Source organism: Hakea prostrata, chromosome 8 (assembly GCF_041222555.1).
Source record: "Hakea prostrata isolate BN-2017 chromosome 8, UWA_Hpros_2, whole genome shotgun sequence".
NCBI lineage: Eukaryota > Viridiplantae > Streptophyta > Magnoliopsida > Proteales > Proteaceae > Hakea > Hakea prostrata.
In genome coordinates, this window is record NC_142607.1 from 45,382,801 (window position 1) to 45,404,911 (window position 22,111).

At 38.0% G+C, this 22,111-nt stretch overlaps 2 protein-coding genes across 2 annotated transcripts; both read left to right on the forward strand.

Moving 5' to 3' along the window:
• The first annotated feature begins 6,239 nt into the window (after positions 1-6,239).
• Positions 6,240-11,699, forward strand: LOC149008159 (glucosamine inositolphosphorylceramide transferase 1-like). Its single transcript, XM_089166800.1, has 4 exons — positions 6,240-6,925; positions 7,076-7,198; positions 9,512-9,679; positions 9,766-11,699. Exons 1-4 carry the CDS (start codon positions 6,617-6,619, stop codon positions 11,452-11,454), a joined length of 2,289 nt encoding a protein of 762 aa, XP_089022926.1. The 5' UTR covers positions 6,240-6,616; the 3' UTR covers positions 11,455-11,699.
• Positions 11,700-12,866: 1,167 nt separating this feature from the next.
• LOC149008160 (3-phosphoinositide-dependent protein kinase 2-like) lies at positions 12,867-22,037 on the forward strand. Its single transcript, XM_089166904.1, has 12 exons — positions 12,867-13,804; positions 13,873-14,082; positions 15,706-15,886; positions 16,101-16,153; positions 16,253-16,354; positions 16,423-16,531; positions 16,615-16,693; positions 16,823-16,988; positions 20,519-20,653; positions 20,790-20,938; positions 21,125-21,356; positions 21,437-22,037. The coding sequence occupies exons 1-12, from the start codon at positions 13,712-13,714 to the stop codon at positions 21,518-21,520; spliced, it is 1,593 nt and encodes a 530-aa protein (XP_089023030.1). The 5' UTR covers positions 12,867-13,711; the 3' UTR covers positions 21,521-22,037.
• Positions 22,038-22,111: the final 74 nt, after the last annotated feature.

Here is a 22,111-nt window from a genome sequence, read left to right on the forward strand (position 1 = left end):
TTCCATCCTCAAAGAGAGCTTTGTTGTTCCGAAGGGTTTAACCCATGACCTCTCCACTGAAAAGTATGGATCTTACCACTCTATCAACCCTGCATTGACAGATTTTTTATTGTTGTATCGTAAAAAATGATATGAGCCTTAAATGTCTCAAAAAAATTAATTAAACTTGTCGAATTTATCGCGTATTTGACTAGCATGATTGATGACTCAATCTTGTTATTTTTTTACTTGAATCTAGTCTAAATGACTCTTAATCAGTTTATTTGAATTTTGAATCCCACACGAATCAAAACCTGATCTTCCAACTCTTAATCCTCTCACCCCACCCCAACCGAATGGCCAAAAAAAATTTAAAAAAAAATCAAGATTTCATATTTAAAAGATAAGTATCAGTGTTGTGATACATACCAGTTCGTTAAGTTTGGCCTGAACTGACTGAACCACTCCAATTCTGAAAATTTGAACCGTGATCACCCAATTTTATCAGTGAATTACCAGATAAATAATCCGGTGAAACAAATTTATTCTTCTTCTGTTTTTCCTTCAGCTTTTTTTAATGGTAAAAATCTGGCTAAATAAACTTCAAACACCATATGCCCATGGATCATTCCTATATGTTTTTGGACGGGCCTAAGTAAATCTGTCTCGGTAGACACCAATTGGTGGGCTCCACGCATTCGTCGGCTAGGTTGGGTTAGTTGATGCAAGCCTATCCTACTGCCATTGTCAATCCGAACTTCTCCTTAATATTGAGCCCCTCGTACTCGTTCAAGGGAATTTAGAACACCTAGACAATTATTAATTAAAAATCATTATATCTTGAATACAATCAAATAGCACTTTAAAGAAAGAGCGAACTTGATGACAAAGAGTTTCACCCGACTGTTTCAATGCTTTGATCTCAAGCTACAGTAGTGATCGAATATCATGTAGTCCGTAAACATTTCAGGTTATAGTTTATTTGTACAACTTGGAACTTAGATAGGTTTTTGTTGTTTCTTAATTAAAGGGTTACAGCCAACAGAGGGGCCATTTGTAGTTTTCATGCCCTTTATGTTGTAATTCGTTCAAGGAGAGATGCTCCCACCCTCCAAAAAAAACTTGGACTGTGGGTTTTGTGTTCGATTGGGGTTGCTGGGTGTGCCTTTGTGTTTTCTTGCCCTTTTGTTCTTTTTCGTTCGGTTTGTGCTCCCTACCCTTCCAACTTGGAACTTGGTGGTTTTGTTGTTTATTAATTAGAGGGTTACAGTCAACAGAGGTGTGCCATTTTGTAGTTTTCAATTGCCCTATTATGTTTTATATTTCGATTTACAAAGAGATGATGATGCATCCCTAAACCCTTACCCAAAAAAAAAACTTGGAACTTGGATGGGTTTTTGTTGTTTCTTAATTAGAGGGTTATAGTCAATGGAGGTGTGCCATTTTGTAGTTTTCAATTGTCCTATTATGTTCTATATTGGGGGCTCGACCCTAAAACCATGGATGGGTTTTGGGAGGCATCCTAATTTTGGTGGTGATACTCAAATTGGGGGCCTCGACTTTGGATCTAGGGATGTAGGCTAGATAGGCAGAAAACACAATATTTGGTATCATGTGATCAGACCTTCCGAACATCTCCTTCGAAGACCAAGACTTCGCTTAGCCACTCTCACTAAGTTTATACACACAAAGCGAGAGCTTAGAAGGACATTGACCATATTGGAGATCTTTGACCCACCCCAATGCTAGGATAGGACATATGACCTAACAACATATCCGTCTCGAGCGATGCCCCATCAAACTACTAGTTGCACATGATATGGGTTGTCCTATCATACCATTGCTGACACCTGCGGGAGTTGAAGAGTCAAGGAGACCAACTCACGCATCCGATGTGCAAACTTAGAGGAGATCAAAGCCAATTGGACTATCCAACAAACCCAATTGATCATGTTACACCAAAACAATTAAGTACCTCTCCCCTACTTCACTTTATAATCTTTGTTTACTCCCCCCATTGCTCCTTACTTGCTTAGCTATCAAAGTTCTAAAACCCCATTTTTGGGATGGTATTGTAATTGAATGACTTGATTGTCAAAGGTGGCCACCCAACCACCCATGGTCGGTCCACTCTCACTTTTATCTGTGTAAACATGTTTAGATTTGATCGCAACATGACAGCATTGTCTCATCCATGATAAGGATTGCAGCGAAGGGTATTGCTTTTACTTGTATTTTTAAAGAGGCAAAAAATCTAGTTGATTCTCTAGCAAGATTAGTACAATCCGTGGCAAATCTAAGACTTGTATTTCCCTTACTATTCCATGGTTTCTTGATGCTTATTCAAATTTTTTTTTTTTTTTACTTATTTTTATTTAATAATGAAGAATTTTATAGTATTTAAAAAGTCCTGGTCTAGAATATGAGAAAACCTAATACCCCCACATACTTTCTTCCCCAGCTGCATTTTCTCCAATTTGTTGATCTAATTTGACCACACAAAAAAAAATGAAAAGTAAAGTCAATGCAAAAATTTATTATTAATATTTAAAAAACATGGTTAAGTTTCATAGTTCATGAATTGTTGAAAGTTTCCACACAACTAGAGTCCGGAAGATAATATTCCTACATAGTCTTACTTCAGCAATTTTTACAATGAAATTATATTAATAAGGTTTTGAATTTGACCTTATAGATCACTTTTTATTGGTCAAAGTTAGAAATTGAGTCCCTTAAACATAATTTTAGATCATTTTTAAGCTGATCTATTGGTCAAAGTCAGAATTTCAGACCCCTAGGGTATTGGAATAACTCGTCATACAATATAATGGTAATGTAGATGAAAATAACTTGTCACATAATATAATGATAATGTAGATGAAAATAAGTATTAATGTAGAATAGCACAGAGAGAATGTTAAATTAATTTTTCTTGGATTGATTTCCAATGACCCAAACTAATTTTAGTAAATCAAACGAAAAAAAATCTCAGGCCTGTAACAATCTTATTTGCCTCTGATTGGTCTTCTGTTGTCTATGATATTCTTTAATCTGGAAACTCAAACTTCCCCTCTTTTCGAGATTGAATTACTCTTTTATAACATTTATTTCCCATCTTTTGAATACAGAACTCTGTCAAATTTTGACCCACCAATAGAAAATAATACAAAGACAGAGAACTCCGAATAAAAACACATAATAATGAAAAATGCTAAAAGATATTGTTGAATTACTCTTTTTTGGATTCACAACAGCTCTCTATTTTCATCTCTCACCTTCTAAAATTGTTTTATTGCTTCATATTGGGATTCTAGATAGTGATTCGTCAAAGGGACAGTCAGTGCACTGAATTTGTGTGTTGTTCTTTGATAGATGTTCTTCAAGGACAACCATTCGACAGGAATTCTCCATCCTTTTGGAAATCACTTCTATAGTGTTGGACGAGAGCAATATGCACATCTTTAAGATGGTCAAAAATGCTTCGGCATAATGAAATGATTGCCGACAGAAGTATTCACCTTTAATGCAAGCTTTATTGAGGAATAACTGCGTAAAAATGATGCTAGTTGCATCCATTGTCCTCTAAGAACTCATGTTGTTGTCCGCTTTTCGTTGTTTTATTCTGTCTTCAGCTCTTCTAGATTCGCTTGGAGATGGAGAACTCTCTTCTTCTCTTCTGTTCTGTCTTGCAGTTTTTGTTCTTCATACATTTTCTATATTTCTTCTTTTCTCCTTACTCTTCCAAGGTAGAGGGACAAAGTTGGTTCATTTGGTCTTCATAAACCTCTCATACCATGAAGAGAAATGTCAGGTACTTCCTTTTTGTCCGTATTATGACCAATAACATTCATAGCAAGAATTTTACCTTCATCCTTGATTATTGAGGCACCCAACCAAGATATTTGCAAAAGAATGGAAGATCTCCCTTCAAATGATTATGTAGATTTTCATTTTCTCCATGTCAGCAACAAATTTTCATTTTCTCTAATGTAATATGATATTTAGTTACAAGTGTGTCTTCATCACTGAAAAAACATGTTCACTGAAGATGAATAAATAAAAAGCATGTGAAACATGAACGGAAGATCACATCAATTAGGCTTCAAAAAGGCTCTTCAATCTCAAAAACGTTCACTATCAAGATTTTTCCATGCAAAAGAATTCATCTATTTGCCATTTGTTAAACAAATTTCTCATCTTCTTCTTGTTTAAATGGTAAAAATATGGTTAAACAAACTTCGACACCATATGCCCATGGATCATTCTTGTATGTTTTTGGATGGGCCCAAGTAAATCTGTCTCGATCGACACCAATTGGCGGGCCTGGCATTCTTCCGCTAGGCCAGGTTAGTTGATGCAAGCCAATTATTAATACTCTGTTGTCGTTCCCAAGTCAAACTTATTCTTAATGCTAAACCCCTCGTTCAAGGAAATTTTAGAATACTTGGACGATTATTTATTAAAAATTATTACATCTTATTCACAATCGAATACTACTTTAAAAAAGAGCAAACTTGATGACAAAGAGTTTCATAGAAATAGAAACCTAAAGTAACTTTTCTATGCAACCTTACTCTAATAACCTTTTGCTAAAAGGTTGTTTCAATGCCTTGATTCTAAGCTACAATATAATCGAATAGCATTTTGTCACCCATATAAATAAGATGTAGTTGGTTAACATTTCTAAGTTATTATTTATTCCAAGAACTTGGAACTTGGATAGCTTTCTGTTGTTTCTTAGTGGGTTACAATCAAAAGTGGTGTGCCATTTTGTAGTTTTCAATTGCCTTATTATGTTTACTACCCAAAAAAAAAATTATATTATATATTTCGATTTACAAAGGATGTCGATTCATCCCTATATAACTTTTTTTTTTTGGGGTTAAACATCTCTATCTAACTTCTTAGTGGGAGTAGAGAATTTGTTTTGGGAGAGAAGGTTTGGTATTATTGTTGCTTTAGTGAAATTTACATAACTCGACTTATTTCAATGTATTATCCAGTTGGCTTTAATGATTAAGACAAGGTGTTAGCTTAACATGTGTCAAGTACATAGAGTTTGGTAGTGAATCAGTGGTTGGACAAAACTAGACATCATTCGACCCACAATAATCAAAGAGTGAATCGGGGGGCTCGACCCTAAAACCATGGATGAGTTTAAGGAGGCATTCTAAAACCATGGATGAGTTTATGGCGGTGATACTTAGGTTTGGGAGCTTGAAGTTGGATCGCAAGATGCAGGCTAAATAGGTAGAAGACCAATATTCGGGATCATGTGATCGGACCTTCCGAATGCTTCCTTCGAAGACCAAGACTTCACTTAAACACTCTCACTAAGTCTATATACACATATAGCTCAGAAGGACATTGACCATATTGGAGGTTTTCGAGCCCATGCCAGACAGGAGATATGTTGATCTAACAACATATTCGTCTCAAGTGATGCACCATTGAACTATCAATTGCACATGATAGGGCTTGTTCTATCATACCGTTGTTGTCACCCACAGTAGCTGATGAGTCAAGGAGACCAACTCACGCATCCGATGTGTCGAACTTAGAGGAGATCCAAGCCAATTGGACTATCTGACAAACCCAATCGATCAAGTTACACTAAAACAATTAAATACCTCTCCCCTACTTCACTTTAAATGTTCATTTACCCCCCTATTGCTCTTTACTTGCTTAGCTCGAAGTTTTAAAATCCCATCTTCAGAGTGGTATCATAATTGAATGATTTAATTGTCGAGCCCAACCTCTGTGGTCAACCTCGTTCTCACGTTTATCTGTTTGAACATGTTCTTGAGGCTTATTCAACTCTTTTTTTTTTTTTTTTACTTATTTTTATTTAAAATAAGAAATTTTATAGAATTTAAATAGTCTGGTCTACTTATTTTCCTTTGGAATGAGGAATTTTATAGCATTTGAATGTGAGAAAACCCTTACCCCACGTACTATCTTCCCCAGGTGCATTTTCTCCAACTTGTTGATCTAATTTGACCAAACCAACCCAGCAACGAATATCACAAATTGGCATAATAAGAAATTTTTTAGAAACTTCACTATAAATTATATGATTACATCTTCGTTGAGATAATCTAGGAGCAGCTTGCATTTGGCCGGGCACATAGACTGACGGACTCGACTACAACTTTAAAAAGAAGAACATTTTTCCTTTTTTAATGAAAAGTGAAGACCACCCAAAAAGTATTCAATTTAGCGGTGCTTGCGAAATCCTACCCCAGTTCGAATTTTCTTCTTTACAATGACCCTAGACGGCTAAGTCTTGAGAGCATCGACAAAAACAGCAAATTGAATAATTCCACAACGAAGAAAGATCAAATATAACAAGACAGAAAAAAACTACCATATCTTCTTTCGATTCAACCAGGGAAAGAAGCCTTGGAGCACACGGCAGAAACGTTTTACCCACGGCAGGGCAGAGCGAGAATCACTTTCAGAGAGTGAAGAAAAAAGGTGCAACCGGGGAAGAATCAAACCCATCTCAATCTCAATCTGACCTGCATTTGGAAGTCTTCCTCTCCAATGCTGATATTACATACCCTTTAATGATGTAGTTTTACGCTCATGCTCTTGAGGTCGTCTTGTTGAAGTTATATATAGTTGGGTTCTTCTTATGGGTTTCAGTCCTGTTGTGGGTAGTAGCAGTATTATCAGCAGCAACAGTCGTAGTTGTTGCGACATGACCCTGAAGTGTTGGTGCAGATGGAAATGGGATCAGTGTTTCCTTTCCTCCACTTTTATCTTCTTCCTCTGTTCATTTTTACTACTAGGTTCTGCTGCCACCTTCTTCGCTTGGCTTACTTTCTCACCTTATGAACGCCCTGCTCTCTATTCGCTCGGTTGTCAAGAAGATAATGAAGGATCATGGTCGATCGGCATTTACTATGGTGACTCACCCTTCTCTTTGAAACCCATTGAGTCTGTAAGTCCTCTCTGTTTTTTTCTTTACTCTACTGTGTTTGGTTTTCCTTCATTTCTATTTATTTGTTTGCTTTTTTTTTCTGGGGTTGATTGAATTTTCGTTCTTTTTTCTCTCTGGGTTTTGTTCATTGGCTTCTTTGTGTGGTAACAGAAGAATGTGTTTAAAGATGAGAGCACGGCTTGGCCTATTGCAAACCCTGTAGTTACATGCGCATCTTTGACAGATGCTGGTTTCCCCAGCAATTTTGTGGCTGATCCTTTTCTGTATGTTCAGGTATTCTTTTTTTCCCTCATCAGGGCTCGCACTTTCCTTTCCTTTCGTTGGCCCCTTAATTGTCAATCTTGCCTATTTAAATTTTGATTAGGGCATGTTTTCCCAGAAGATACTGCAACTGATCAATCTGTGGAGCGGATTTGAAGGTTTAGTTATTTTCTGTAACATTTAAAAATGAAATTTTGCTGGTTGGGAGAATGTCTCCCTCGTCAAGTAATCAAGGAGCCAGGGGTGTCAGTCTAGATAGAGAGTACAATTATTTTTCTTTTAGTTTCTTGAATCGACCCACTTCCTCATGAGTGGTAGAATTTTCTGATTTTCAAGCCTCATAAGTTTCTTTGGTATTGTTGGTTTTTGAAGTGTCCCAAATTTCCACCTCACCAACCAGTATGGAGTAGAAAAGAAAATATCTAGAACTTTCTTGTTTCCCAAACGTTTTGATCTGGATTTCTGGGTGTAAACAATCTTGTCTTAGGATTTCATGAGCACTGGAAGAGGGAGGAAGAGAGGGGTGGGGGGAAGAGGACTTCAAGATCATGTAGTAACTTCCCACTCCGATCTCAGTGTGTTCTGATTCAAATTTCCCGAAAGCTGACTTAGGTATCTTCACTTTTTGTGTTTCACACCCCTTTAGATTCTGACTAGAAGGGATTTAAGAAGTTCCATGAAGCTGCTGGACCAACACAGAATGGCCTAGCTGCCAAGCTCATGGGGCCCCTCATGCCTTGGCTGCCATCAAGCTAGAGTTGCCACCAAGGCTTCCACCTACATGCAACATGTGACCTTGTATGGTCCCTGTACATTGCCACATCATCAGTACTGGGGACTAGCACTTGATCCCCCCCCCCCCCCATTCTGCTTCTTTTTTGCGATGGTATGGAAAACTGCAAACCTTCTTCACCTGACCTCAAAATCCAACAATCTCAGTTGCACTGGAAAGTGTACCTTAAACGCTACACTGCTCTGTTAGATGTCCTCTCCTAGTACAGCTACTTGGCATGCCCAAATTGGCTTCATAGTTTATCCCGTAACATGAACTTGTCAAGGTACCACGGAAGTTGTATGCGCATTGTATCCAATGCAGTGACATGCTGCCAACCAGTTAATGATGCTGTTGGTATTGCCAATTGTCTTCATACACATAGCATGAGTCTTGAACCGTCTGTATCATTGCCATGCTGCCATATGTCCTGAAGTTTGCACCATCAACCAACTTTGCTAGAACACCCGTGATTATGTCATATCACCTGTGCTGCCATGTCACACCATTACACCGCTTGTACACCTTCATACTCATGACAGGATCCCTGGTTTCAACATGGTTTCATCACATCATGGTCACATCTCAGTTTTTGGCCGTCAAAACCAGCTTCAGAACCGAGATATTGATCCTCACTCTAAATTGAACATGTTAGCTCTTTCTTAGTTAAGCTTGATGGCTTGGTTTGCTGCTGGCGTTATTGTTTTTCTGAGCTGCTTCACTTCCTTTAAATTTTCCGTGCATTTCCATATATTTGAACTACTAAAACATATAGAGGCCACTTCTCTAGGAGATTCTCCTTCTATTAGTAAGGATGTCAGTTCGGATTATGTGCACTTACAGAAAATCAAATTGGATAAATTTGTTGCTTCCTCTCTCTCTCTCTCTCTCTCTCTCCCCCCCAACATCCCCACCCCATGGAAAGAAAATAAGAAAGAAAGAAATGAAGCTAAACTCTTTTTTTTTTTTTGAGGGTAGGGGGGATGAAATAGGGGAAGAGAGTGCCACTGGTGCTAAATTTTTTGAATCAAATTGTTAATCCACTTTCCTAAACACCCCCCTCCCCTGCACCATTGGTGCTAAATTTTTTGAATCAAATTGTCAATTCACTTTCCTACCAGACAACCCCCCCCCCCCCAAAAAAAAAAAAAGAGAAGAAAGTATTAATCCATTTTTGATTGTGTACTTTTCCCTAATCAGAAATAGTTCATGGGCAAAAAGTTTATTGAAAGGAAAAAGAAACGTGACAAGGTTTTCATGCCATGAATTCTTTATGATAAATTTTAGTGCCTTTAGGATGGTATCTGGGATTGATGTAGAATTCCATAATCATATATATAAATGAATTAGTTGAAAGATTATGGAAAGAAATTTCATTTCTATAAAATCTTAAAGTCTTAAATGAATATGCTCTTCTTTCTTCCTCACGTTTGCAGTCCTTGCTTATGTTTAAATATCTTAAGCAATTTAATCTTATGAAAGAATTAGCTCTTGGTCTTTTTCCTCATAAATTTCTTAACAACTCTTGCAACCGAACTGTCAATGTTATTCAGGAAGATGCACTCTATTTGTTTTATGAGACAAAGAACTCTGTCACCATGCAAGGAGACATCGGTGTTGCAAAAAGTATCGATAATGGTGCAACATGGCAGCAATTAGGTATTGCCTTGGATGAGGATTGGCATCTTTCTTATCCTTATATTTTCAGCTACCATGGTCAAGTAAGATGAGAGCCTTTGGATTATTTGTCTTAGTTGCCTGGTTCTTGTTTTTCAACTCTTGACAATACTAAGTTTTGTATTGGCAGATATACATGATGCCTGAGAGCAGTCAGAAAGAGGAACTGCGCCTGTATAGAGCTGTTAACTTTCCTCTGCAGTGGACACTAGAAAGGGTTATCATGAAGAAGCCCCTAGTGGATTCCTTCATTATAAACCATAATGGTAATTACTGGCTCTTTGGATCAGATCACAGTGGCTTTGGTGCCAAGAAGAATGGAGAGTTGGAAATCTGGTATAGTAACTCGCCATTGGGACCTTGGAAACCGCACAAACAGAACCCTATTTACAACACCGGTAAGAGCTTGGGTGCTCGGAATGGGGGCAGGCCATTTGTTTACGATGGAAACCTTTACCGTGTTGGTCAAGATTGTGGTGAAACATATGGGCGGCGAGTGCGTGTCTTCAAGGTGGAGGTTCTTAATAAGGATGAATACAAAGAGGTTGAAGTTCCACTGGGCATAGAAGAGGCCAAGAAGGGTCGAAATGCTTGGAATGGTGCTCGTTACCATCACCTAGATGTGCAACAGCTAAGCTCAGGAGAGTGGGTTGGGGTAATGGATGGAGATCGGGTTCCTTCAGGAGATTCTTTTCGGAGATTAATACTTGGTTCTGTTGCAGTGGGTTTTGTAGTTTTACTCATTCTACTAGTTGGACTGTTGTTGGGTGCTGTTAAGTGTATTTTACCCCTCAGCTGGTGTCCCCATAGCTCAATGAAGAGAAGTGATGCTTTCTCAGCCTGGGATTGGGAGCGCTCACATTTATTCTCTGCCAAGCTGGGGCGACTCTTTACTCATGTGAACAGAGCAAGTATAATTATAAGAGGCCGGATAAAGCCCAACACTTGTGCTGGAAAATTTGTTCTCTCCTTAATATTTGTAGTAGGAGTGGCACTAATGTGCCTTGGGGTCAGCTATATATTTGGTGGGAATGGTGCAGAAGCAGCCTACCCATACAAGGGTTCCTATTCGCAGTTTACACTACTAACAATGACTTATGATGCTCGTCTATGGAATCTGAAGATGTATGTACAACATTATTCGAGGTGTCCATCAGTTAAAGAGATTGTCGTGGTGTGGAACAAAGGGCAACCTCCTGAACAAAGTGAATTAGACTCTGTTGTACCAATTAGAATCAGGGTAGAGAAGCACAATTCACTGAACAACCGATTCAAGGTGGATCCACTGATAAAAACACGTGCTGTTCTTGAGCTTGATGATGACATCATGATGACATGTAATGACATTGAACGAGGTTTCCGGTTATGGCGGGAACATTCGGATAGGATAGTTGGGTATTACCCACGTCTCATCACTGGTAGTCCATTGAAATACAGGTCTGAGAAATATGCTCGAACTCACAAGGCGTATAACATGATATTGACTGGGGCTGCTTTTATTGATAGCAAAGTAGCATTTGAGAGGTACTGGAGTGAAGCAGCAAGGGCAGGGAGGGAGGTGGTGGATAAGTATTTCAACTGTGAGGATGTGCTACTGAATTTCTTGTATGCAAATGCTAGTTCATCACAGACTGTGGAGTATGTAAAGCCAGCATGGGCAGTTGACACATCAAAGTTCTCTGGGGCTGCAATCAGCCGAAACACACAGGTGCACTACCAAATAAGAAGTAAGTGTCTTCTCAAGTTTTCAGAGATCTATGGGAGTCTGGCTGATCGAAAACAAGAATTTGGTCACCGGAAGGATCGTTGGGATGTATAGAGAGATTACAATAGCAGGTCATTAAACACCACTTTTGTTCTGTATACCTTATCTGTTGTAGCTTTGAAATAGTTTTTCTTTTGCAAACTGTTCTTCCTTCCCCCCCCCCCGGGGTAGTTAGCCTTGTCTCTGGCCGATTGTGGATTTGGGCTATGTAACTTAGGTGTGTAAACAAGAAAATATATGGATCTTTTGGCAAATTTGTGACTCTTGACATACAAATCAGGTTCTCAGGCGTAACTACTATGACTGCATTAGGCTAGGTTGATATTCACATGTCACAAGTTCCCGGGGATCTGCTTGTGGCGAGGTTTTGTTTCTAAAAGAAAAACTGGTCTCTTTGAGGATCTTTAAAAATTTAGAACTGATGTAGAAGCAACTGCTGTAATGGAGTCCAGCCAATGTGGATTCAGGGGTGGTTTCATTTCCTTCTTGGTGAGCATATCTGGAGAGGTTTTGCTTGTTGAGGCTAATTCCCAAAAAAAAAAATGTCTAGTTGGTTTGACGAGGGAATCTTATACAAAATCTTTTGTCAAATATGTTTATTTACATTTGTATGAAAATAATTATGATAAAATAATGAATAAATTAGATTTAATTACAAACTATTATATCTATTTAAATTTTTTTTAATTACAAATGTTCCTCTAGATTTTCAAATTTGCCAAGAAACCCCCGGGGGCTATGTGATAAAGGGGTTGGTTTTAGCATTGTAAATTACACCTGTTTTTATATTAAGAGACCATTTTTATTTGAAAACTTTAATGAGCTCATTTTAAAAATATTTCTCAAATGGGTATACAATCTTTGAAAAAAAAAGAACTTATTAAATTTTTTTTATTCCCTAGACAAAACATATTTCTTCACACCATTTTTTCTCACTTATCTGTTCTTTAATAACAAAAAAACCTTCATATCGATTCAGAGCCTCAGACCCTATTACAACAGTGTTAGTCCCTATTACTTTTTACTTATTCATTTGTAACGTTATCCTGATATTTTAAGGAAAGATGATAAAAGGGAGAAAAATGAAAAGACAATCGTGGGATTAGAGAAATCACAAATGGTAAAGATTGATCAAGAAAAAGACGAGTTGACTATAGGATTTTTCGTGCAGGGGTTTTTCTAACCGCAAGAATGGCATTAATTTAAGGGTTAAGTCAGGGGTGGTGTTGAAAATGAGAAAAAAAAAATCCTCTGCTGTGCAATATGCACTGCATTTTTTAACCAAATGATTGGTTGAAATTAAAATTTTAATTTTAAATTTTAAAAATTCTCAATAATCTTCTCTGTAATTTATTTTATTTTCTTACTCAATCATTTGGTAAATTTGGTATATACGTGCACAGCGGAGAATGTTTTCCCGTAAAATATTTTTCATTTTCAAAAACACTTAGCAGGTTGGTATGAAATCCCCGCCAGGAGTGGAAGTTGGGATCTTGAGAAGCCAGGTAGGAGGCGCAAGTGCGCAAAGCGGTCGGTTTCCACGCACGGCCAGAAATCTCGGAGATTGGATGTAATCCATAGCCAAAGAGCTCAAAAATGTCGGTTGAACAGACAAGTACTTTCTATAGGTAAATGCATAACAAACCTTACTATTATCTGATTCAGATTTACTTGAGTTGCAGATCCACTGCGATCATTTCTTCTCTCATCTCTGCATTGACTAGAATTTAACCAAGAAAAGCAAATGGAAAGAAACTATTGCTACCCAGAGCCAGAAACAGAGAGAAACAGAGTGAAAGATGGAGAGAATCACAGGTGGCGGACGAGGACTTCGGTTTCCCAATCATTAGCAGCAAGCATTGGAGCGATCGACCGAGCTTTTAGGGTTGGGAAAATGACCTCCATCATTCAATCCCATGTGCTTCCTTTCCCCATAACACCATCCATGTCGTCTATCAATATCCATTAGTCATTTTTTGATTATTATTGGGATGGAACCAGTAGTAGGAGATACAGATAATTTATAAGAAAGAGAAAAACATTATCTTTTTTTTAGGATTTAATGAAAAAGGAGAAGAGAACAACTACTTTTACTCTGTCATCATCGTAACCATTTTTTATTTTGTTCTTTCCTCTTATGTTTCTGCTTCTTATTATTCTCTCGACTTCTAAGATTCAGTAGGGTGAGGGTGGTCTTGCTTTAAAAATGAAAAATAAATGAACGGAAGGAAGAAAAAAAAAATTCTGGGTAAGCGGAGTGAGAAGTAGCAGCTGGAGCAATTGAGGTTTTTTATGGCTTTACCAGACGGACATGGAAAGGAATCTGATGGGTTATTTACTTGTCCTCGTTGACCATCTTCACTTCGTTGGACGCCGTGACGAAGAAGCAGGAAGAGGTTCTCTGGTTCTCTCCTTTCTAGAGAGTAACTAATTTAAAGAGCGAGAGAAAGAGAGAGAGGTTCAGGTTGATAGAGTGGTGAAATGTTGGCAATGGGTATTGGTGAAGGTGGCAGAACATCTGAGACAACAATGGAGAAGGATTCCGACACTAAGATTCGTCTTCAGAATTCTAATTCTACCGTTCAGCGATCTAAGAGCTTCAAGTTTAAGGCCCCTCAAGAGAATTTCAGCATCAATGACTTTGAATTGGGAAAGATCTACGGCGTTGGTTCTTATTCCAAGGTTTCCTCTCTGATTCTATCTCTATTTGATTTGATAATTGGCTTCGATTGTGGGTAGTCTTTAATGGCCCTTTCTTGATGAAATATCGTATTGTTATCTTCGTCCTTGCCCCCACTTTTCATTGGGTTGGAATGAATAAGAGGAAAAAACCCCACTCTTTGTTTGAGATGAATTCAGGGTTCTAGTTAGAAAATCCATTACCGGCTCCTGAAACTGTGTGTGAAGAGGACCAACTCTATATTTTTTTTATTTTCCAAGGGAAAGGTTTGGGGATGGTGGACAGACACTCCAGGATTTCCCTGATCTAATCAATTATTTGCCTAGTTCTGGAGACTCCACAAACCAGTTGCCTTTTTCATTGCTCTGTATTTCTTTCATTACATCAAATGGTGACCCGAGACCGTTAATAATTATAAATGGAGGTGCAATGAAGTGAGAAGGTATCCATAAGGATACTGCTCTCCTGGTGGGTGTCGGATGCCAACCATGGCTCATTCCATTCTCATATGTATGAAATGGGATTCCACCTCTCCTGGTGCTATGCATGATCATTTTAACATCATTTGGATCACATGGAATTGTGGAATGAAATAAAATAGTTGGGAAGGTTTCCACCGAAGTGGCGAAGTCTGATAAAATTTCGTAATGAGATGGATACTGAAGGAACTAACTGTTTCTTAATGAGTATTTTCAACAGTTGCTGCCTGGAAGGAAATTTGGATGTATAGTTAGATTGGTTAATAAAGGGTTTTGTGGTCTGAGTTACCCACAATTCCCAATCTTGATACTAATGTGTTAAAAATCTGCCTTGTGAAGCTTTCAAAACTGTGTGAATCATACCATTCGGCAGAGAACACTAACTTAAATTGGAGCATGCATTGAGAACCTAGGTATGTCAATTTTTTGGCGGAGAAGATCTCCTTAAATGTGAAGGATGACATTCTAGTTAGTGTTACTCCACTGTGAATTTGATCCACCAAAAAATCAGAAATGCAGTACTGAATACCAAAAAAAAAAAAATATATCATTCAATTATTTGATTAGGATGAGGCAAAGTATTCAATGGTCTCAACTGTAACTTAAATCCATCTTAGGAAGTTTGGAATCTCACTCCAACCAGAGATCATTTAATTCCACATCCTTTGTCAAAGAGATCTGCCTAACGTCCAAAGATTTAAAACTAATGTTATCACCAGAGAGATCACTCCAACTGCCTGCTTCTGAAGTACTGACAACTATTTTTCTGCATTTTCTCTCTCTTTAAATATATGAACATCGTGAACCTTATTATGATTGCTGTGCTTGTGAAGTTAATCTTATCTATTCTTGTTCTCATTCCTCAATTCCTTGATGGCCACTGAACTTTGGAGTACTTGATTGTTTTCCTATTTCATATGTGGTGGCTTACAATTTCCGTTGCTCATTTCCAAAAGTAAATTGCTTGTTACTTCTGAAATTTGTCATAATCTTGGGTTATTGGCAGCAGCTCAAATATGCTGGCTTGAGTGTCAGATTCCCTTATTGTGATATATTATGATAGAATGTGTTCAGAATTTGAGTGTGAATTTTTTTTTTTTTTTTTGGGGATGAATTTAGTGTGAATATTTAGTAATTTATGATCAGGTTGTCAGGGCAAAGAAGAAGGACACAGGAATTGTATATGCTTTGAAGATTATGGACAAAAAATTCATCACCAAAGAAAATAAGACATCATATGTGAAGCTCGAACGTATTGTTCTTGATCAGTTAGACCATTCTGGCATTGTCAAGCTATTTTTCACATTTCAAGACACCTTTTCTCTGTGTAGGTATTTTGGTTCCTCCCCCCCCCCCCCTTACCCTCTTTTTCCCTTTTTAAATAGTTTATAATTAATTTATTTTTTGCTGGATTTATTGGCTACTTCTGAAGAGATGTCGTTTTTCTTCCAAATGAACACAAGCTTGTTTACTTTGTAATATTTTGTTAGTGTTTTTCCTTTACTTGGTAATCTGATGGTCCAATTCATTGTTATCTTAAGATATGGCGCTTGAATCTTGTGAAGGTGGAGAACTTTTTGATCAGATAACCAGGGTAAATTTCACATACGGGGAAACATTAATTTCTTTTATCATTTTGATGCCTGCTGTTTTTGTCCTTTCAAGGCATATGATTAATTTTTGTTGCATGCAGAAAGGTCGTCTGTCAGAGGATGAAGCTCGCTTTTATGCAGCAGAAGTTGTGGATGCTCTTGAGTACATACACAGTGTTGGATTGATCCATCGAGACATTAAGGTACTTCCAGTTACTTTTTGTTCTGCCTCATGGTATGTCAAGCATGCTGACAATTTTTCTAATGACAGCCAGAGAACCTGCTGCTTACCACAGAAGGACATCTCAAAATTGCTGATTTTGGTAGTGTAAAGCCTATGCAAGACAGCCGAATTACTGTCCTTCCAAATGCTTCCTCAGGTGAGTTCATGATGTTATCCTGAGGCAATCATTTGAACTGAACTTGTTGGATGAGATTTAATATTTCCTTCTGTGCGATGCAGACGACAAAGCTTGCACCTTTGTGGGAACAGCTGCATATGTTCCACCTGAAGTCCTTAATTCTTCCCCTGCAACTTTTGGGTAAGGGACACCGGACATGTGCACAATGTATCAGAAGTTTCAAAATGTAGAAAGTGAACATATATGACATCCTCTTTTATATGGAAATTACAAATTATGACATAATGCATTGACTTATGTCAAAAACAGAAATGATCTTTGGGCTGTTGGATGCACCATATATCAGATGCTTTCAGGAACTTCTCCATTCAAAGATGCGAGTGAATGGCTCATTTTTCAAAGAATTATCGCCAGAGATATTAGATTTCCGGACTACTTCTCTGTAGAAGCTAAAGACCTTATTGATGGATTAATGGTGAGTCATAAGTTATCTGCAGATTGGATTTGGTTTGGTTTCAGAGCTTGTAGCCAAGAGTTTTTACCCTGAACCACTAATTTACTCCCCATTTCACTTCCCCCAACAGGGGAGAAAAGTTAGGGAAGATGAAGCACCTATTGCTGTGGAAAGTTTGTTTTTGTTGACAGACAATCATAGCCTGGACATGTTTTCTTCAACTTAACTGTTGTACATTGGGATTTTTAACTGTAAATTCAAATATACTGTTAAAGTGAAGTATTCTTCTTGTTTATCATATGTGCAACCATATATGCTGCTGTTCAAGGCTTTGAGCAATGTTCCTTGAAGGGTCTTATTACTTACTGATCTGACATCAAAATTTTCCTTCCTCCTTTAATGCTCTTTCCTTTCCTTTTGATCTGTATATGAGATCCGTGTCTGAAGATTTGGTGCCCATATGTTCCATTCAGACTGCAGTTAACAAGTTTACTAGATAAAGAATCCAGTTAGCAACAGAGAAACCAGAATCAAAGCACACAAAAGCCGATTGGCAGTGACTGTCTAAGACAATTTATGCAGAGATGGTATTAACCAACTCCTGAACTATATCATGCACATCATAACATGGTCAAATTAACACGAAATGCAGGTACCCGTTCTAAGTTATAAAAGGAAATATGATGAGAGAAGTGAAGAGTATGTAGGAATGCTTGGGGAGAGAATCAATTTCTCCCCTATATTTGCTAAAATTACATCAATTCCCACTCATTAACATAGAGTTGGGAAGGTAAAAAAGGTAAAAGAAAAATTCATAGTAATAATGGATGGTAGTTTGACGAATAGCCCTTGCTCCATGAACTATAATTGATGCAGGGCAGGAGTACATTACCTAACTGCAAGTTAAGGAAAAGCCAGCCCCCAGTGCCAGATGAAGGGGTAGTTCAAGCTAGGGGATTCCAGCTCATTTGTTGTCTTTGTAGTTATTAGGTAGGTAGGTTTAACTTTCAAGTTACTTTTCCTAGTTGAACTATGCTCATTTGGTATTTGGTATTTCCTAGTTATTAGGTAGGTAGGTTTATAATTTGGTATTTGCAATAGGAATATTTTCATAGTAAGAGTAGGATCTTATTTCCTAGTCAGATTAAGGATGGATTTATTTTTGTTTTACATTAGTTTGGAGAGGCAAGAGCTCCATATGATTGAAGAGTAACTGCAGTTAGTTTGTGCAGCTAGCTGTGTGATTCAGTCATGGTGTGAAGCCCACTGGACAGTGGGATTCTGGTCCAGTAGGTAGGAAGTTGCTGCAGGTACAGAACCAAATTGGGCCTGCTTTTCTGTGGAGTGAACATAGTGTTGATGTATATATGGGTTGGGCCTTCATAACGCATTGTAATAGCCAACTTGTTTGATCTAAAACATGGGTACATGGCTGAGTGCAAATTTCAGTATATAGAATTTCCTGTTTTATTTTGGTTTACTTTAGAGGTCATACGACCACTTAAAAGACACATGAAGTGGGTTGTCATTGAGGTTAGAGTTAAATTTTGTTTTGAGTGAGTTAGCTTCCTAAAGTTAGGTAGTTTGTTTGGGTCCTCTAGCTAGTAATTAGGAACTCTTTTTCAAAAGGGGATTGAATTGGAAATAGTTCTGGTCAGCTATTAGTTAGTACTTTTTTCCCCCAACAACTGAATCTGTGGTAAGATTAGAGTCGGAGTTTTATTTCATAAGGAAAGTGAGATTGTAAAGAGCTGATTACAGCATTTTTATTAAAACCCCCCACTCCTCCCCCCCCCCCCCCCCCCCAAAAAAAAAAAAAAAGAAAAGAAAAATCAACCAAAATCATAGGAGAGAAAAGTCAACGTTGATTGTTGAATTTGAAAATTGCTTGTTTGATCTTGTTGTTGGCTGCTGCCTTCCTTTCTGAGAGAGATTGTCTGGGGTTGAGTAAGTCCAGTTGCTAGTTCTTGTGTTTGGACCACTTTATCCTGACCTTGACAATGGGATAGTCTTCCACAAGCATCCGCCTGCACAAGGAAAGCTTGGGAAGCTTGTACAGGGTGACAGGATCTGATCTAAGCCATCGTCTCTTTTCTCCCTCCCCCCTGGCCTTCTGTTTTTGTTTTAGGAAATCCTTCTTCACATGAATCCACCCCCTCGACTATGAAATAGACAAGCTTAGTTTAGGCCTTTCCCCTAGGATAACTTCAAATAGAGTTGAGGGGAGAGCAAGATCCATTTGGGTTACCCCATTCAGTTGAACTCATGTTGCCATGTTGTTGTGTAATAAAGTCCATTTTCAAGGCCTGGAGCAGAATTTCAGGCAGTTAAGAAGTGGTACATAGCTCAGAATACTTGATTTTATGGGGCTCTTCACTTTGCTTCTATATTGATTTTCTTTCTCTTTTAGGTTCCATGTAGCCAACCCTATTAAGTTGGGTAAAGCTGAGTTTTTCTGTTTTGTTGTTTTAACCCTAAACAATGATTTTTTTAAGTAAACTATCCACTTTTTAGTTCTAAATACCATGTTGTAAATCGAATATTGCGTGCTAGATTGCTAAGTTGTTTGCTATTTCGACAATATAACTTTCATGCACTCATAACTTGTTGTGGGATCCACATTAGCTGAGACTGCCTATCATTTTTGAAACTCTAATATATTATGTGTCAGACTTCTAACCAGGTTCCCATGCCTAAACAAACGTACATGACATCTGTATAGCATTTATGCCCTGCTTTCCTTTTTTCCAGGGGGTGGGTGCAAGGTCAAGGTTTTCTTTTCCTTTCCGTCTCAAATTAGATTTGGAATTTAGGTTTTCTTTGTCCTTCTATCCTGAATTTCTTAAGTTACAAATGAAAGACCTTGCATTATTTTTTTAGCCTTGAAATAGTGGAATCTTCATGGGGTTTCCATCAAGGTTTGTTTCCCTTCTTTAAGTCTCACCTCTTATATAAAAGTAACCTTAACTTGCTTTGTATTTCTTGAAGTTGGTGCTTGGTCCTCCATTATGTGCAATACAACAAAACAACTACTCAGACTTATCCCAACTAAATTAGATTGCCTACATGGATCCTTGCTTTCCAGTCAGTTCTATTCAAGGTCATATTGGATGCTAGCCCTAAGCCATGCATGCTTTTTCTCATCGCTTATCCTAAGACTATTTTATGTCTACCACTATCTCTTATAGTTCCTTCAATCTGGATTAAATCACTCCTCCATATTGTAGCATCTAAAGGCCTCCATCGAACAATGCCCATTCCACCTCAGATTACTTTGTTGTAGCTTGCTGTGTATTGGAGCAACTCCCAACCCAGCTTAATGTGATTATTTCTTACTTCATCCTTACTAGTTTTGCTACTAATCTATCTCAATATCCTCCATTATTTGCAATGATCTACCTTTTTTCCGGCTTAGGGTATTTTGATCTAAGCATTTTGTTTCTTGCCTTATGGTACACTAGCGTTAATTTCAAAGAACTTCCTGCTTAGGCCGTAAGCCAACATTGTTTGATAAACTATAAGGTTTAATGAACTTTGCTTCTGTGATACAGGATATAAACCCAAGCAAAAGACCTGGTGCTGCACCTGATGGCTACACTGCACTCAAAATGCATCCATTTTTCAGGGGAATAGACTGGAAAAATTTAAGAAATCAGACTCCTCCAAATCTTACTTTGGAGTCTAATGTATGATACTGTTTTCCAAACAAATAATTTGAAAAGGGGTACAAGTTTACCTTTCTTGTACTTTGGGCACCTAGCTATTGCCAGGTGTTCGAAAGTGATCAGAAAGTCTATGCTCGCATTTCTTGTTGGTTTCAAGGCTGCTCAGGCTGATGTTCAGGATTCTTCATGGAAACCTTTGCAGGAAGGTTCTACGAGAGCTTATGAGGGGATTGGAGCAACATCATCTTCTGAATCAACTGGTCATGTGACCAGACTTGCTTCTATTGACTCTTTTGATTCCAGATGGTATTTCCACATATGTTTCCTACTCCCCCCCCCCCCCCCAAAAAAAAAAAAAAAGCAAAATGAATAATTATTGTTATTCTTTTTGTGTGAAATTTCAAACTTTGTTGATGTGCATTCATTGTCTTTTATCTAGTTACAAAATCCAGCCTTGCTTAAATGCAATCATTTCCTTTATTTTGTTAACAGGCAGCAGTTTCTGGAGCCTGGGGAGTCTGTCATTATGATTTCAATGGTGAAGAAAATACGGAAGCTAACAAACAAGAAGGTGCAACTTATCCTCACTGACAAACCAAAATTGATTTATGTGGATCCTTCAAAGATGACAGTAAAGGGGGTCAAAGGGACCATACTTTGGTCTGATAACCCTAATGACCTCAGTATCCAAGTATCAAGTGTGTCAAGCTTCAAGATTTGTACAGTAAGATTCCTCTTATGTCTGTCTTTCTTCCTATGAACTTCCTTTTCACTTCATCTGAATTAGGTTTGTTGAATGTTCAGCCAAAGAAGATGATGACATTTGAAGATTCAAAACAAAGAGCTTATATGTGGAAGAGAGCAATCGAGGGACTTCAGAACCGGTAATATCTGGTTGGTGTCTTTAAGAACATATTCTTTGGATGTCGGGAGACTGAGGAACCTAGGATCGAAAAAAAGGATCAGGTGCTTCAGATAATTTTCCTCCTTTTTTCATGTAAAGAGAAATAGAGTTATTGCAGTGCCACCATTTTAGGGTGCACCCCTCCTTTCACTCTCCGAATTGTTTCAAGGCCCATGACAGCTTTGCAAGAATCCCTCATGTATGGTTATGTCACCAGAAGCACTCATCATGCGTTGAGTCTGTGTAGGGGTGGAGGGTTTGTACATCCAGGTGGCTCATCAACTATTGTAGTATTAAATTGTTTAGCATCTGTCAAATTTTCATTACCTTGTGAAACATTCGTGTGATACAAGATGAGTTTTCCATTCATCTGTTATAGAAATTTTGGGGGTCTACTCTAGGATACATCATTCCATTTGCTTACCATTAATCCTGTAATATGGACTAGTGTCTTAAAATCTTCAGCCTGAAAAGTGCTCCATCTCAAGGCTAATCTAATAGTGTCTTAATTCATCCCTTACTGAACTGGTTATCACGTTTTTTGCAATAGGAATTTGGAGCAGGCCTATTTGGGT

Excerpts from the sequence above, each read along its gene's own strand:
- LOC149008160 (XM_089166904.1), top strand. The coding sequence starts at position 13,712 with ATGGAAAGGAATCTGATGGGTTATTTACTTGTCCTCGTTGACCATCTT. Across the intron at positions 16,989-20,518 it reads ACCTTATTGATGGATTAATG|GATATAAACCCAAGCAAAAG; the intron begins GTGAGTCATAAG and ends TCTGTGATACAG. Across the intron at positions 20,939-21,124 it reads GACTCTTTTGATTCCAGATG|GCAGCAGTTTCTGGAGCCTG; the intron begins GTATTTCCACAT and ends TTTTGTTAACAG.
- LOC149008159 (XM_089166800.1), top strand. The coding sequence starts at position 6,617 with ATGGGTTTCAGTCCTGTTGTGGGTAGTAGCAGTATTATCAGCAGCAAC. Across the intron at positions 6,926-7,075 it reads CTTTGAAACCCATTGAGTCT|AAGAATGTGTTTAAAGATGA; the intron begins GTAAGTCCTCTC and ends GTGTGGTAACAG. Across the intron at positions 7,199-9,511 it reads ATCCTTTTCTGTATGTTCAG|GAAGATGCACTCTATTTGTT; the intron begins GTATTCTTTTTT and ends AATGTTATTCAG.